The sequence below is a fragment of the Vespa velutina genome, chromosome 18 (genome assembly GCF_912470025.1).
Source record: "Vespa velutina chromosome 18, iVesVel2.1, whole genome shotgun sequence".
NCBI lineage: Eukaryota > Metazoa > Arthropoda > Insecta > Hymenoptera > Vespidae > Vespa > Vespa velutina.
The window spans coordinates 1,358,565-1,377,109 of NC_062205.1; the positions used below are offsets into that span (position 1 = coordinate 1,358,565).

Sequence of the window (18,545 nt, forward strand, 5' to 3'; positions counted from 1 at the left end):
ATTCTTATTTTCTTTAATTATTAATATTTTTCTATTTATTTAATAATGAAAAAAAGTGCATGATCGAAAAAAATAAGATAAAATCGTACGATCGAAAAATATGAAATGTCGTAGAATACGACTGAGATCGTAATAAATATCTATATAGAATCGTAAATATTGCTCGAAGGTATAATTGAATTTATCAGTCATGTTGGAAAATACGCAAGGTGAAGGGCAAGGATAATTCGCGTTATTTAGTCAGTAGTATCACGTTTTAACGTTTATTACGATAGACTACGAGGTCGAGTACCTTTCATTCTCATATACATATATAGGCATACATTACATAACTAAATTTATATTTATTATCAAGTTACATATCTCTATATGCATTTTATATATATATATATATATATATATATATATATATATATATATATATATGAATATGTATATAATACATTTTTATATATTCTTTTATGTATACGTTTATATGTATATATATATATAAAATGCATATGCATATATATATTATATATAAGCGAAATTTTAAAAGCATATGTAATAAGTATTAGCGTCATCGATTTAAAATACTTTTAGGAGCCATGACGAAAGTCAACGTAGTAAAGAGAAAGCGAGAGTGCGATAGTGAGACTAGAAAAGATAATAATGTCCTTTCTAATTTAAGTAAATTTCTTTTAGGATTTTCTTTTAATTTATTCGTTCATTATTTTATAATAATCATCGATAAAGAGAGATAGAGAAAGAAAGAAAAAGAGAGATAGAGAGAGATTTATAATAGAACAAAATATTAATTAATATTCATATACAATATTATACAATAATTATTATACATCATATTTCAATGATTTTTATTTGTTAGTTATGTGATATTTACATTATAATATATAAATATATATATATATATATATTTTTTTTTTATATCTGGATATATTCTTTCTTTATTTAGATATAAAATAATTCATTATACGTATATATATATATATATATATATATATATATATATATTTCTTTTTTATCTAGCTTTATCTCCGAAATGGATATATTGTTTACAATGGAGTTTCTCATAAGAGAAGAAAGTGTTCCAGAAAATACTAGTATCGAAGTTCGTTTCGAGTCTTTCTAATAACGTATCATGATCATGCATCGTCATGCTACATGTAGAAAGCAGAAAGCCAAAACGTTCGACTTATTTTATAAACGCATGAGCTCTAAAATACTCACCGAATAAATTTCTTTTCAATCAGTTTTATCGTTTTTATTCATATAATATTATACATTTAACTTTTTGTTAAATTAAATGATCGTTAGTGCGAATTAATTTACAATAGAAATTATCGATGTAATTTTATTAATCGTAAATATTAAATTAATTAAGAGTTAAATATTAATACATACAAATAATTCTTTTTTATAAGATAATATAATAATATTGAATTGATCAGTAAGTAGAGATAACGTCGATATTTTTTATAGTTAATATTTAGATAAACGATGCTACGATATTTTCTTTTTTTAATTTGAAAAAAACATATATCGTATCTTGTATCAAAATGAATAATATTATAGTATACCTTTTTTCTTTACTTTTTTTTTTCCTGAAAAAATATCTCGTATCTAATATCAAAATAAATAATACTATATACATAGTATCCATTCGTTGAAAATATTTTTCTATTACTCTACATTCAAATAAACAATAAAATATATTAAAATAAATAAGACAAAATTTTATATCATAGCGATTGTTCTTTCTAAAAAACATATTTGTTTCCTTGAATCAAATTTTTAATATCAACGTTAATATAATAGCATCTTTCATCTTCATACTATTTCTTTATTTTATTTTTTATTTTATTTACAACAAATTCATTTACTGATTTGATCAAATTTATCGCAGCTGATACCAATGGTGAAGAAAGAAAAACAAAAAAAAGAAAAGTAATATCCAAAAGTACAATCGAAAAAATTATATAAATTAAGGAAAATTTTACACAAAACTTTCATGTAATTCAATATTACAATATCAATATACATAATTAATTAATCAATGCAATATCACCAAATTAATAAATGCAATGAACGACGTATGACGATCTCTCTCTCTCTCTCTCTCTTTCTCTCTCTCTCTCTCTCTTTCTCTCCCTCCCTTTATGCTAAAAGTTTTTCATCCCAGCGAAGAGGTCGTTAGTTATATATGGATTATACAGGGTGCAGCACAAAGTGGTTCTCCTTGAGAGATACGATGATACCGCATTCCAGTTCATGAATCTCTCATACTTACATAGACCGCGATCTTTTTTCCTCTCCTTCCCCTCCCTCCCCTTCCCCTTTTATCTTTATCTTAATCTTAATCTATATCCGTATCTTCATCTTTATAATAAACTTTCTGCTTTTTTTTTTTCTACCTTTTTCAACCTTTTACAATACATACACAATAAATATATATATATATATATATATATATATATATATGTACAAAACTAACAATAACACATGGTATATATTAGTTTAAACAAAAAGACAAACGTATTCGTTTGGATTATGATTCATGACGAATATTTTAATTATATACTTAAAACTATATTTAAAACTCTTGACGACATATATATATATATATAGAGAGAGAGAAAGAGAGAGAGAGATTTTATATTAAATTTATAATGACAAAACTATGAACGATTTGAATCGATTTCATTGTAACCTTATAATATCATTTCCGTATATTTTGTCGTATCGGTCAATGACGTATCGTAACGAATCATTCGTGGAAAAAGTTATAACGTTGTACTGTTACTTTTACCTACCTATCTACCTCCCTCTCTCTCTCTCTCTCTCTTTCCCCTTACGATCCCCAATCCCCTATACCCCTCACTAACTCTCCCCCCCCCCCGCCCCATCATCATACCCTACCCCATCTCTTTTACCTAGCGAAGCCAGTAGAGAGAGGCTTCATTGAAATGTCTCGACAAAAACAATTTCTCGTCGTGATTACATAATATCACTTTACATAACCGTAAACCATTGCTATGAGAAGCATTCATTAGTGGGCTTTCGATATATATATATATATATATATATATATATATATATATATATATATATAATAATAAGAAGAAGAAGAAGAAGAAGCGTTCAAATTCAATATGGCCACGTGTTAATGGTGAAAATTCTGTTTATCGAATTAAATCATGATAATCGAATAGATTGAAGTAAATGGTAAAAGAAAAGGGAAAGAAAGAAAAAAAAAAAAAAAGAAGAAGAAGAAGAAGAAGAAGAAACAGAGCAGAAAATACTATTAGAGAAAGTCAATTGGAAGGTGCGAAGGAATTATACTGCGAAATTTATAAATCGGCTCTGTATTATAATTTTCATTGTTATAATAATGACGTGAAATCGTTTCTACTCTCTCAACCCCTTTAATAGCATTCATTTCGTTGGATAGACGTTTGTCGAGGTAAAAAAAGAAAGAAGAAGAAAAAGAAAAGAAAAGAAAAAAGAAAGAAATAACTTTTCCTACGATAGAACGTACGAGGAAGTATTGAAAATGGTTAATGTTTATTTGATCGGGAGGGGGAAAGGGGTGGAGATAAAGAGGGCGGTGGGAGGGGGGGAGATATATGAATAACAAATTTGATATTACGTTCGAAAGAAACGCAGGAAATTAATATTAATGCGTTCTTTTCTTTTTCTTCGTATTTATTTATTTTATTTTTTCTTCTTCTTTTTTTTTTTTTTTGAATTTTCTTATCTTCATAATTTTTCTGTAATTTCTCATTATTTCTAATTTTTATATTTTTACAATTTTTCTTTTTGTCCTTCCGTCTTTTCCTTCTTTTCTTTTTTCACTTTTTACACACACACACACACACTTTTCTCTTTTTTCGAAATATTCTCTCTCTCTCTCTCTCTCTTTTCCTCGCGTTCGACGATAGCAACGTATAGATTACGTTGTATATTATAAGAATTTAGAAATTTTGCTAGAGTTGTTAGACGTATAAAAAAGGAAAAGAAAAAAAAAAAAAAAAAAAAAAAAAAGAAAAAAAAAGAATAAGAATCCAATTGTTGATCCGTTGATCTTTTATCAAAGACCGGATTCGAAATTTATCAGATATGGTAAGATACCATAAAAATGCAATGCTCGTAGTTAAAGGAACTTTACTGATTGTCATTCGGTGTACATACTATGTATGTATATATGTACATAGGTACGCGCCGGGCCGGTCGGTGCCGACAACGGTGGGGGGTGGCGGTGGGCACCCAATAGGCACAGTCACGACTACGTGAACGGGCAACGTGAAGAAGAAATGTATGCGCTAAGGTGTCGATGACCTTTCGTCGGAATCCCTCTTCCTCCCTCCTATCCTCTCTTTACTCCTCCAACTACCTACCACCCCCGCCAACGACCATCGCCATTACGATTGTCTTAGCTCTTACATAGATTTGCACGTGCGACCTATAGTATGTCTCATCCTCTCGGTTGAAATCTACCAGACGTATACGTTACGTTACGTTAGCAAAATCTTAACTTATTATCTTCTACGAGATATCTTTTAACGCGTTTTACATAAATCATCGTCGTCATTCAATATCTATCGATACGATTAATATTTTATCTATATAATCAACTATAGTAATTCAATCGATGATTTATTTTACAAATTATATAAAGTAAAAAATATTATTTAATGATATAGTATTTAATTTGTCTTATTTAATTCTTTCATTTTAATTTTTTTCTTTTCTTTTTTTTTTTTGTTACTTTTTTTCTTTTTTCTTTTTTTCTTTTTTTTTTTTAACTTTTTATTCTCTCCATTTTAATTTATTTCTGAATAATGCATAATTAGTGCATGTAGCGTATAAATAGTACATTGATGTATAGCAATTGGTCTTTTTTCTTTTTTTTTTTTTTTTTTTTTTTTTTTTTTTTTTTTTTTTTTTTTTACGAAACCTATACGCGGCGATTTATAATCTCATCATCCTCAACACTGAAATCTACGTAACAATCTACCAGTGAAAGTTCGACTGTTTTAATTATCTTTTATGACGTACCATTTAACGCGCTTGTCTGAATTATCATTTAAATATGAATAGAAATTTTCTAAAATTTATTTAAATTATCGATGGAATAACATTTAAACGTTATAAATTGAATACATTTATAAAATAGATAAAAATTATTCGATCGATCGATTTTAATATTAATTCTAAACTATATATAAATTATTATATTTTAATTTTTCTTTATATATGAAATTTGCAAGTATAATCTATAAATATTATATACAATGAAATATCATATGTTAAAATCATCTGTTCGACATATCTTTTATATAAATAATAATATAAAATTTATTCAGATATATTTAATATTTATTTAAATTAATAATAATAATAAAAGTATATTTAAATGATAAATTATAAATTTAATACAATCATAAAATAAATAAGAAGAATTTAATCGATCGTTTTAATTTATTTTTCTTAATGATTTATAATCGTTATGTGTTATCGTTTTTTTTTTTTTTTCTTTTTTCTATTCTTCTTTTAATTACAAAATTTACACGTACGATATCTATAATCTCTTAATCGGACAAATCTACGATAAAATCACGAAATTATCTGTTCAATGTATCTTACGTTTAAAACTTATCTAAATTGTCATTTTTAAAATTTATCAAAACTATTTAAATGCTCATTTAAATTCAATTATTATCTAATAATAATAGATTATTTCAATGATATGAATTAAATCGAATACATTTATATAAACGATAATATTTTAATTTATTTTTATATTATTAGGTGTAGATATAATTTAATTAATTATACGTTAAATAAAAACTCAATTTCAGTCAATTGAATTTTATTAAATCGCAATTTAATTATCCAATTGGATTTTATGAAACTGCAATTTAATTTAATTGCAAGTTAAATTTTTTCTTAAAAGCGCAAATTTTATTCGTCGATTAAATTTCATGAAATTGCAGTTTAATTGATCAATTGAAATTTTATTAACGTCTTAGCCATTGCGATGGCGTTTTATTAAAGAGCATTTAAGTTGCGTCGTTAGAACTACAAGATGACGAATATATTTCGTCGAACATGTAGCATGTGCAATAAAATTGAATTAAATTATAAGATAATAATGTTTGTTTTTAGTTTCTCTTTTCTTTTTTTTCAAAGATCATTAATCGTATCGTTTAAATTTATTTATTTTTTTTTTTTTTTTTCAAATACAAACGTAATTCATAAATTTTCTTATGAAATTTATTTTTACATTTACAATTGTATCACAAGATTAAAAAAAAAAAATTAATTCAAATTATTATAAATAATTCTGAATTAAGTATTCTAATTAAAAAAGACAAAAAAACACACACACACACACACACACGTACACACGTACACACGTACAAATCAAATCGTAATTGAGAGAACGTGAAATAAAAAAAAAAAAAAAAAAAAGAAAAAAAAAAGAGGGAAAAAAAGAAATATATAATCCATTCGTTCAAAATGATATTGCTCGAACGATATAATAGCGATATATAACATATGCAATAACAATTAGTACAAATTAAATAATGAATTTCAATTGATATAATATTTAATAATATTTTTTGTATAATATAATTATCTATAATATAATATTTAAACGATAATGTAATAATAATTACGTCTATTTTATCTTTTTTCTTTTCTTCTTCTTCTTTTTTTTTTTTTTTTTTTTTTTTTTTTTTTTTTTTACGTTCCAATTACGAAACGTATATCTATCTGAGATGATGCTACTATAGTCGTCGTTAAGAGTAAAGCATCCGAGCGTTGAAATGGATCAACGGATTCGAGAGGCCTCTTGGCTTTCACCTGGTGCAAATGAACGAACGAACACAGGAATCAAAGAACGAACTAACAAACGGATGTTCTTGTACCGGATAAAAGTATCCAATGTAGTATCTACGTTCTTAAATGTCGGGTACATCGATCTTTCATGATCTCCAACTACTTTTCAATTATTCCTCTATCACTTATTTACGCAATTCACTCGCGGCTTATAACGATTGTTAGATATTCTGATTATTTTTCCGTTCTCCGTTTCTTTCAAAATAGATATCCAAAAATAATCATTGGATTGATATCATAGTACCACTAGTAGGACGCAACAATCACAATCCTCGCCATTGTAATAGGGATAATAATATGATAGAGAGAGAGAGAGAGAGAGAGAGAGAGAGAGAGAGAGAGAGAAAGGAAAAATAGAAAGATAAGGAGAGAGTAGACGACAACAATGACAACAACAACGATAAAAATATCTGATGGAAATAACGTAGAAAGATTAAGGAAAAAAATTAAAAAAAAAATAAATAAATAATGATAATAATAATAATAATAATAATAATGATAATAATAAAAACAGAGAAAAAAATAAATATCCACTGGAGTATTACGTTGTTATTTTTTTTTTTTTTTTTTTTTTTTTTTTTTTTTTCACCAACCCTTTACATTAAATATACTCCTTATCTTACCTATTGCATTATCAAATTTATATTCTATATTTAAACGCGTTGTCTTAAGATAGATTTGAGCCATAAATGGAACGGTATTACGGAATCCGGATCTTGACGCAAAAACCTGAACGCAATATTGAGAAATATGGTCGTCGTGGAAACAAGAGACAGGGTGAACGACTATTCTGAAATAGAGAGACAAGGAAAAGAAGAAAAAAAAAAAAAAACAGAAAAAGGAAGGAAAAAAGAAAGAAAAAAAAATCGAAAATAGTATTACTCCTAGATCACTTTGAATTCTCTATTAGTTCTCTTTCTACCTTTTTTTTCTTTTTCTTTTTCTTTTTTCTTTTTTCTTTTTTTTCTTTTCCCCCCCTTTCGATTGCATACGAACGCATAACGCATCGTTTTCTCCTTTTTAGACGATCGTAAAGAGATCAAAATGAAATTTCTCTGATCATTCTGTAATAATGTTATTCGTAAATCGATAATAATTTTTTATTTTCATTCGTTCGTATAATAAATCTTTTATTCGTTTTACAATCGATCAACGATAAAATAATAATTGCATAAATGCGAATAACTTACGTAAAATCGATAAAAATTTATATCCATAGATATTTCTTAAAGACTTTCTTTTGACGTTATTTTGGATATCTTTTAAAAAATGAAAAAAGAGAGAGAGAGAGAGAGAGAGAGAGAGAAAGGAAAAAAAAGAAAGAAAAAGAAAGAAGACAGTCCCGAATCTCTCTGGCATGAAAATTATTTCGAGATTATTTCGAAATATCGTTTGAGATCTAGAGATCTAAAAAAAAAAAAAAAGAAAAAAAAGAAAAGAAGAAGAAAAAGAAAAAGAAAGGAAAAAGAAAAGAAAAGTAAAAAAAAAAACAAAAAAAAAAAGAGAGAGAGAAGGAGATCAATGAATTCAGTTTAAAAATTCCATTTTCATTCATTATAATATATAATATACATATATTATTTTATATATAATAATATATATATATATATATATATATATATATATATATATACATATATATATTCATTATAATTTTTTTTTCATAATGAATATATATTATCTTCATTATATTATATATAATATTATATTCATTATAATTATATTATTATATATATATATAAATATTATTTTATATATTAAAAAAAAGATATATATATATATAATAATAATATAATGTTAATTGTCTGCATGCTTATGGATCGGATTTAAGAGGCGAGGCACCAAGAGGTAGAAGGATAACGGGATCAGGATGCATAATCGGTTAGCGAGGCCGAATATTAATAGCGGATGGGGGACAGGGAGGCAGGATATCGGAACCGCATTACTTCCAATGCTGACATCGGGATCGGGATCGGGAGCTAACACCTGCATCCTTGACGTACGGTGGTATGTAACACCCACACTATCACGATACATTGCCGCTTTGCCGTATCTTACTTGGTTACAATTTTACCGTTATCCGGAAGGCATATCTTTCTTTACCAACCGGCAATGCACTTCCTCTATTATATCAAAATCTTCGTCACATGTTGAATATATTCGAGGAACGAACGAATCAACCACGAGTTCGATAAAAAAAGAAAAAAAAAATAAGAAGACAAACGAAAAGAAAAATCTATCCCCTCCCCACCGCCCCTTTAAATTTAATGATAACTATTCTATGTTTCTGAGTTTGTTTGAAAAAAAAAAAAAAATAAATAAATAAATAAATAAATAAACGAATTCTATCCCACGAATTCGTTAGAATCGATTTTACGTTGTTGAGTCTGTTAAAAAAATAAAAAATAAATACGAAAAAAAAAAAAAAAAGAAGAGAAAAAGAAAAATTAAACGATTCCTCCTTCGAACTTATTACAAGCCGATTCTGATGTTACGAGTTTATTAGAAAAAGAGAAAAATGAAAAACAAAATAAATAAATAAATAAATAAATAAACGAATACAAAAATCAAACGAATTCTATTCCACGAATTCGTTAGAATCGATTTTACGTTGTTGAGTCTGTTAAAAAAATAAGAAATAAATACGAAAAAAAAAAAAAAAGAAAAATTAAACGATTCCTCGCTCGAACTTATTACAAGCCGATTCTGGTGTTACGAGTTTGTTACAAGAAAAAAAAAAAAAAGAAAAAAGAATGAAAAACAAAATAAATACAAAAATCAAACGATCTCTCCCACGAATTCGTTAGAATCATTTTGACGTTGTCGAGTCTGTTAAAAAAAAAAAAGAAGAAATAAATACCAAAAAAAAAAAAAAAAGAAAAAAAAAAGAAAAGAGAAAAAGAAAAATTAAACGATTCCTCCCTCGAACTTATTACAACTGATGCTGAGTGTATTGCAAAAAGTTCCTTTTTTCTTGTTAGAAAAAGGATAAACGAAGAAACAAAAAAAAAAAAAAAAGGGAGAAAAGGTCGAATTAAAAAATAAAAAAGAAGAAAGAAAAGAGGGGAAAAAAAGTTTCACGCAGCTCGTTACTTCGATGTCGCGGTCATTCCAAGGTCAACACCAAAGTCTCCTTCCGCATAGATTCTTTCTCGTACGTTTACGAGCTCGAACTGTGTGCCCTTCTCTCTCACTACCACCACCCTCCCCACCCCTCTCTCTCTCTCTCTCTCTCTCTCTCTCTCTCTCTCTTTCTCTGGTGTGTCTTTACCGACTGACGACGAGAGCTCGACTTAAAACGATTTATTCGAGAAACTGGATTAAACGGAGCGAGAAAGTTCCGTTGTCGTCGAAAGCGTCTGGGGCATTAACATGCGTGACCACCTTGTTCGAAATCGTCCTTGGTCTTTCCAAGAACGCGCTTAACGCTCGTCTTTCTCTCTCTTTCTTTCTCTCTTTCCGTCTCTCTCTCTCTCTCTCTCTCTCTCTCTCTTTCTTTCTCTCTCTCTTTCTTTTTCTTTCTCGACCAATCGGTATTCCGTCTGTTCGCCATGAGAAAATCTTTCAACTTACATTTTTATCGATCTTGCTCATCGTCCCACATTTTGGTACACCACACCAACGATCAATACGTGATCTCAATATATTCAATTTATCCGCGCAAATCTCTTTGTCATTGGTCTATTAACTATGAAATTTTTACGAATTTATATCATCGACGATTTAAAATAATTTTTTGTTTTTTTTCTTTTTTTTTCCTCGAAACTTTTATCATAGAAAATATTTGAGGAGATAATTTTAATTGGATGAAAATATTCGTTGACGAAATTTACATGTATACGTGTATATTTTGTTTTCTTCTTATGCGTTTTTTTTTTTTCCTTCCTTTTATTTCATCGTTGTAACGCAACGAATCGTCAATCGAAATTCTTTCGTTCGTACGAAATTTTCAAATAATAATATTGCATTTCGTTGCGAAGTATCCATGAAAAAAGATTTCCTCAATCGATTAATGCAGCCATTAACTCCTATGGTTTTCTTTTTTCCTCTTTTTTTTTTTCACATTGGCCTGAATCGATCAGCAAAGGCTATTGTTATCTTAATTATAAGACATTATGATAAATATGCACGCCTACGTATGATATATAGTATGTTATGGTATGTATATATATATATATATTTACATCAATGCATGGGAATATTCGTTGTTGCATCAAATATATATATATATTTTTTTTGTTTATATTTTATTATTTGTTTTGTCGTAATGATTTTCTTTTTTCTTTTCTCTTCTTCTTTTTCTCTTCCTTTTTTTTCTTTTTTTTTTTTTTTTTTAATATCAATAATTCTCTGCTGATCGATCGAAGAGAATTATATCTTGCGAAATAACGACTTAGTCAATTAGAATGGTAAAATAAAAAATGCAAAATCCGGCATTCCTATTCAGAGTTTCATCCGTTAATAGCTTCCTATGTCTATATTTTTTTTGTTCTATTTTTTTTTTTTCTTCCTTTCTTTCTTTTTGTTCAAACGATTAAAGATTTATCTATTTATTACATTTTACATTGCGATTCGTAATATACATATCTGTAATAAATAATAAAGATATTATAGTGATTGATATTCACCGGGGTTTTTTTTTTTTTTTTTTTTTTTTAAACAATTAACAATTTCGCAAGATACGTACGTACGCATTTTTTATCATCGCAGAATGTACACGATTGAATGAGAGAAAAATAATAAATGAATAGATCGTTCAAACGAGAAACCAAAGGAAAAAGAAAAAAGAATGAATAAAAAAAAGGAAAGAAAAAGAAAAGGAAAAAAAAAAGAAAGAAATAAGAAAGGCAAACTCGAATGTAATAAAATATTATCCATATATAAATTCGAATATAATAAAATATTATTCCAATGAATATACGAAATTAAAAACACATTGTATTGTAGTGATCAAGTATTAGTATTAGTATTAGTATTGGTATCAGTATGCACGTACACATATACACACAGGATAGATACAAATACAAAAGATATCTTCCTTGTTCGTAATCACTCATCCGCAAATAACGAGAGCGCCGAGTTGTAACGTTACGTATGTAAGTACCTATGTGAGGTATATACATGTGTAATTTGAGAGGGTGAAATAAGGAAAAAAAAGAAAAAAAAAAGGAAAAAAAGAAAAAAAATAAAAAGTTCCCTCCGACAATCTATATCGTGCGATGAGTTTGATCGAAGAAGAAAAAAGAAAAAAGGAAAAAGAAAAAAGAAAAAAGAAAAAAGAAATGTGAAGGAAAAAAAATTAACGAACCATTCTTACATAAATTTATTTTTGTCTTTTCTTTTCTTTTCTTTTTCTTTTTTTTTTTTTTTTCTTTTTTCATATCCTTCCTCCTCTCTCTTTTCTTTTTTCCCTTTATTCGATCGGATCAAATGGAAGGAGAAGGAGTTACGAGGAAAAAAGAAAAAAGAAAAAAGAAAAAGGAAAAAGAAAAAAAAAGAAAAAAAAAAAGAAGAGAAAAGTAAAAAAAGGAACAAAATCGAGAAAGGAAAAAAGGAGCATCTGATCGTGGTCTGGGTTGAAGCCATCGCCGCACCGCCGCACTATCGCACCGCAGCGTCGTTAAGAACCTCCGGATGGCATTTTCTGCGGAGGCCGAAAAAAAAAGAAAATGGAGGGTAAAGGTACATCGCGAAGGAGAGAAAGAGAAAGAGAAAGAGAATGATATATACATATATACCAACATAGACATATACGTATGGACACAGACAGACATACATAGATACACACAGACATACATACACAAATGTACCTTATATAAAGAAAGAGGTACTGTGAAGTACGTGGATAGCTCTTTTCTCAAAGTAACGTCGCGAAGAAGCGAAGAAGAGACAACAAACGATGAGGAGTGAAGAGAGGATTCAAAGAGCGAAGGAGGGAGGATAGAAGGGGGAGGGAGGGAGGTAAAGAGAGATGCAGAAGGAGGGGGAGGAGGAGGAGGAGGAGGAGGAGGAAGAAAGAGATAGTGGAGGTGCTGATCGTAGTAAAGAGGTAAGAGGAAAAGGTGCAACGAAGAGAAAGAACGAACCATGGAGGTGGAGAGGGGGCTATGGCGGTAGCAACGACGGCTATGACGGTGGGTGGAGGAGGAGGAAGGGGAGATAAGAGTAAGGAAGGGCACAACACGTGACCGATGCCTTATATAAAGTTCGAGATCCCGTAGACCCCGAACACAGAGAGATCTCTTTCTCCTTTTCGAACGGAGTTTAAGAACGTGGTGTAATAATATTAAAAGTGTCATCTTCTTGTTTTGTTCAAATATTTCGAGTAACACGAGGAAAAAAAAAATAATTTTCTAGAGAGGGAGATATATATATATATATATATACACACACATACGTATTAAGATTTTTGTTTAAAAATTAATTAACGTTAAATAATAAAGTTGATCGTAGACAGAAAGATATATATACATATATATATATATATATATATACATATATATATCGACGTTATTAAATAATTAACGGGAACGAAAAAGAGAAAGACCGGAAGACAAAGGGAATCCATCAGGAACATATTTTTTTAATCAACATGAGGACGTACTACGTGATAGCCGCCATTCTGATCGCCGGTATGTAATTCGTAAAAGAAGTTAATCGTGCGTGTCGAAAGGAATATCGAGGAAAAAGAAAAAGCAAAAAATGAAAAGAAAAGAAAAGAAAGGGGAAAAAGAAAAAATTGGGGTACGCGCAAGCGGGAGGTTACCAAGGGGAACGTGGAGGGTGAGGAGGTGGCCGCCCACCCCCCCCCCTTCTCCTTTCCCTAAACTTGTATGTGGAACTGCGTGTAAGAGAGAAAGAGAGAGAGAGAGAGAGAGAAAAAAAAGAGAGGACGAACGTATTCTCGAGGCTATGATTAACGAAAAACAAACGCGAGTTTAAAATTTATCTTTAAGTCCTTGATCCGATCCGATCCAATCCAATTCTATTCTATTCAATTCAATTCGCATCGCGTCCTATTTTCGTATATACGGAAAGTGAATCTCAAAATGACGATTATGACGACGAACTAAAGTGTCATAAAGTGAAATATTTGCATGTGAATATTTTTCAAATTATCATCTTATCTACTCATTTCATCGATTTTATCTCGAAAGATTTTCTTTCTTTATACGGAGTGCAGATATATATATATAATGTACATAACCGGACGTCCATTAAATGCATCGTTCTCCTGAAGTAGTTGTTATCTTTCTTGGCTGACTATCAATGTTTTTTTCTACTTCAAACTATACGTCAATTTTAAGAAACAATGAAAGTTACCTGTTCTTTGAACGTGACTCGAAATAAAACGCGATCTTACGTAAAACGTAAAATTTAACGAATAAATTGTAAAACGTAAGACGTGACAAAATAATCTACGAATCAAAATCGATATATTATTTAAAAATTAGATTATTTTCTTTTTTGTCCGCGAAATGTAAGCGATAAAACGGTGAATAATGTTGTTCTTTTATTTTTCTTTTTTTTTTTTTTTTTTTTTTTTTGAGTATTCGATTTTTTTTTTACCTCTTACGTCTTAATTCTTAAGCCGATTACGTTTAGCCGGTTACGTTTTTGCATCGATCGATGACTAAATGAGAGAGAGAGAGAGAGAGAGAGAGAGAGACCTCTCGCTTAACCCTGAGAAAGTTACTGATCCAACTTCTTTTTTTTTGTTGTTCTTCCTTTCCTTTCTTCTCTTTCTTTTCTTTTTTCGTGCAATAAATAAATAAGTAAATAAAATAAATAAATAAATAAATTTGTACAAATATTAACGCGACGGCCATCGTTAAATAACGTTAATACATATATGAACCTATTTATTTATTTGTTTTTCGTTTTTCTTCTTATATATATACATATATATATATATATATATATATATATATATATATATTTTTATATTTTATTTTATTTTCTTTCACTTTTATTTCTTTTTATTTTCTTCTTGTTTTTTTTTTTTCTTTTTTTTATTAATATCTTTTCAAGTCCCACTTACTCATCGATCGTCGTATTGTTAAACAATAATAAACTAAAATACATTAAGGATTAATAATATTAGAGATATCGTTTGGAAAATCTTGAAACTTTCTACTCTTATCTTTCTACGCTTTTCATTATGATTTTACCTCGATACATCTCATAGAAATATATATATATATATATAATAATCGTATAGGAAATAAACACGTGGGCATATCTATCCGTAATACATATCATTAACCTCGATAGTATTAATCATATTGAGATATGAAAAAGAAGTAATTAAGAAAAGCAAAAAATTAGATTCGTCCCATTTATTCGAACGAAAAACGAAAGATAAAAGATGATAAACGGAGGACGGAGCAAAATAATAAAAAAGAAAAAAAGAAAAGAAGAAAAGTAGAAAGAAAAAGAAAAAAAAAAAGAAAAAAAGAAAAAAATAAGAAAATAGGAAAAAGAAAACAAAAGCAAAAAATATTTCTATAGGATTAATCGGAACGTTCAAAATTGAAATTTTAAAATGTTAAGAATGAAAGTGATAAACGTAGAGAATTAAAGATGGAGAAATAAAAATATAAATGAAAGAAATAAAAAGGTATAGAGATAATGAACGTGTACGATGAAGAAAGAAAGAAAAAAAAAAATGAAGGAAGAAAAAGAAAAAAAAAAAAGAAGCAAGAGAAAAAGGAACGAAAAGAAATGGAAGATGATAACGTACGAGACGACGATAAAAATATTATTTAAAAGAGCATAACGACAATTTTTCTTATATATTTGAAAATTTATATCAGAAATGATCTTCGAAAGGGAAACGGAGAAAGTTTTTCGTTCATTCGTCCGTGCGAAGACCACACCTTCGTTTTTTAAAACATCGAACCCATTGAAGGCATTAACAAACACGACGAAAATAAAATAAAACGCGGGAGGTGAGACGATGCGAGCTGGGGTGGATGAGGGGTGGGAATTAATAGAGAAGAGAGAGAGAGAGAGAGAGAGAGAGAGGCTTCTATATAAGTTTGCGACATAAGAACGGTGTAATTCGTTCGAGAACTCGAACTCCTTCCCCTTTCGTTTGACATACGAGGATAACCTTGGCCCGGATTTTAACTCATCTCTCTCTCTCTCTCTCTCTTTCTTTCTCACTCTCTCACTCTCTCACTCTCTCACTCTCACTCTCTGTATCTTTGTCTCTCTCTTTTTCTCTCTCATCATTTTTAATTATGATCGTCCAACCGTGCTAAAAGAGGATCAAAGCGTTCAAGGATAGATAATATTACTTAAGAATGAAATTAATTAAATTTAATAAGACGATTTATTTGAAATTAATATTTAAGATTCCATATAACGTGATAAGTACCTCCTCCTCTTCTTCCTCCTCTCTCTACTCCTTCTTCTATTTCTTCTACTCCTCTACCCCTTCCCTCTACACCCTCAACCACCTCTATTCATAATGCGGAAGTTTCATTTCACGTTGATTCAAGCGTGACTAAATTAATTGACTAAATTCATGGAACTATTGGTATTTCGTTAGATTTATTAAATATAGAAAAAAGGAAGAGTTAGAGTTAGATAAGAAAATTAGAAATGTATAAATCGTGTATATGCGTTAATTTATATGTTAACGTTTGTACCAGTGATATACGAGTGATCTTTCTCTCTCTCTCTCTCTCTCTCTCTATATATATATATATATATATATATATATATATATATATATATATATATCTATTTATCTATATCTCTATCCCTGTCTCTCTTGATCCATATAAATTCGTTCTTGAGTTGATATGAGCTACGTGGCATATGAACGTGGCACGCATATGCATAAGCAAGATTTTATATTTCTATAAGTCGCTAACTCGGTGATAGTCGAAGAAACGTAGAACAGAAATGAAATGAGTGAACGGGATGCTGAAAGGGCCCACCACCACCATCACCATCACCACGACCACCATTACCGTTCACGATCACAATCACCATCACCTCCAAGTACCTCCAACACCTCCAAGTACCTCCACCACTACCAATTGGAAACAACCACTCCAGCAACAACTCTGTTATTGCTGCACCGCCGGCTGGCTGCTGCTCCTATCCGGCTGGCTCTGGGCCCAAAGTGAAAGCGTCTGGCGAAAGTCAGCTCCGTATCCTTACATAACGCATTCGCTTATTTCAACGGCCATCTTACATAGATACATATATATTTATATACGTGTATACATATATATATGTACGTGTATACGTACATATATTTATGTATGTATATATTTATTTATTTATTTATGTATGTATGTATGTATGTCGCGAAGGAAAGAAAAGAGGAAAAAAAAAAAAAAGAAAAAAGGAGAGAATTTATTCCGGCACAGAAATCGCAAGAATTATTTTGAATTACAAAAATCTCTCAGTAACGTAGCTAGTCAAATGTATTTTAATAGGATTATTCAAATTATTCTTGGCTATAACTTTACGTTTAATATCGATCTAATCTTTCTTTTTTAAGTTATTGAATTTCTTTAGTTTTTCTTTTTCAGTTTTATTTTTAATCGTTCTCACGTTGTCATCGTAAAATGTCATCGTGAAATTTAATAAAAATTAAAAAAAAAACTAATGGAATATTATAGTTATTACTTTTCATATTTCGAAGGATGATATTAAGATATCTTGATTAGATATTCGTCTTAATCGTCGAATGTTTGTTCAATCGTATTTCGCGATTTAAAAGAGAAGGAATATAATTATTTTAACAAAAAAAAAAATCAAATTAAAATTTTCTTCAATAATAATTTAATGAAAAAAAAAAAAGAAAAAGAAAAAGAAAAAGAAAAAGAAAACCGTTTCACTCTTGATTTGTTTTTTCTTTTCTCTAATTCTCGAATTCTTTTAAATATCTTTAAGAAAATAAAATGAAGATATTACTTCCTCGATGAAATTCTTCGATCATTTCGTGAATCTGTTGTGGATTTTGTTTACGTTTTATAATAACGTACAATTATTATCTCGGTTTCTTTCCTATTCGACTCGTATATTTTAAACGAACAAATTATTTGACGAGCGATAGAGAAATAAAAAAAATATCCGCCCTCCTTCTCCCTCAACCTCCCCCCCCGCCCTTCCAACGTGGCATTAGACACGATCTCTGGTGTCTGTCGAAATAGGGGCGCATTATTAACCATAATTTAGAATTCTACTGCTTAACCGCAATGTAAATTTTTCTTTTTTCTTTTTTTTATTTTTCCGTTTCTTCTTGCGGAAAAAAATTTCGCTATCATGCTAAGATATGAGAAATTAAAAATTTTCGAGACCCGAAGAATAATAAGTTCGAAAAGAAAAGAAGATAATGAATGAAAAATGGAAAGAAAAAGATAGAAAGAGAAACAGAGAGAGAGAGAGAGAGAGAAAGAGAGAGAGAGAGAGAGAGAGAGAGAGATAAAGAAAGAAAGAAACACGACTCCATGTTTGCCTACGTAACATCAGGATGGTTTAACGAAACCAGTTCCTGCGTTGAGAGAGAAAGTAATTTTCGAATTGAAGAAAAAGTGTCCCTGGATCTTCGTGAATTTTTTAAATAATATATATATATATATATATATATATATATATATATATATATACCTAAAGAT

General features: G+C 29.1%; 1 protein-coding gene across 2 annotated transcripts in view; it reads left to right on the forward strand.

The window, feature by feature from the left end:
• Positions 1–13,322: 13,322 nt before the first annotated feature.
• The window catches only part of LOC124955361 (protein obstructor-E-like), an 11,294-nt gene continuing 6,071 nt past the window's right edge, over positions 13,323–18,545 (forward strand). For both annotated transcript variants that reach the window (XM_047509680.1, XM_047509679.1), the window contains exon 1: positions 13,323–13,535. In XM_047509680.1, the coding sequence (XP_047365636.1) occupies positions 13,496–13,535 (40 nt within the window). In that variant the 5' untranslated portion in view covers positions 13,323–13,495. The remainder of the gene's footprint in view (positions 13,536–18,545) is intronic.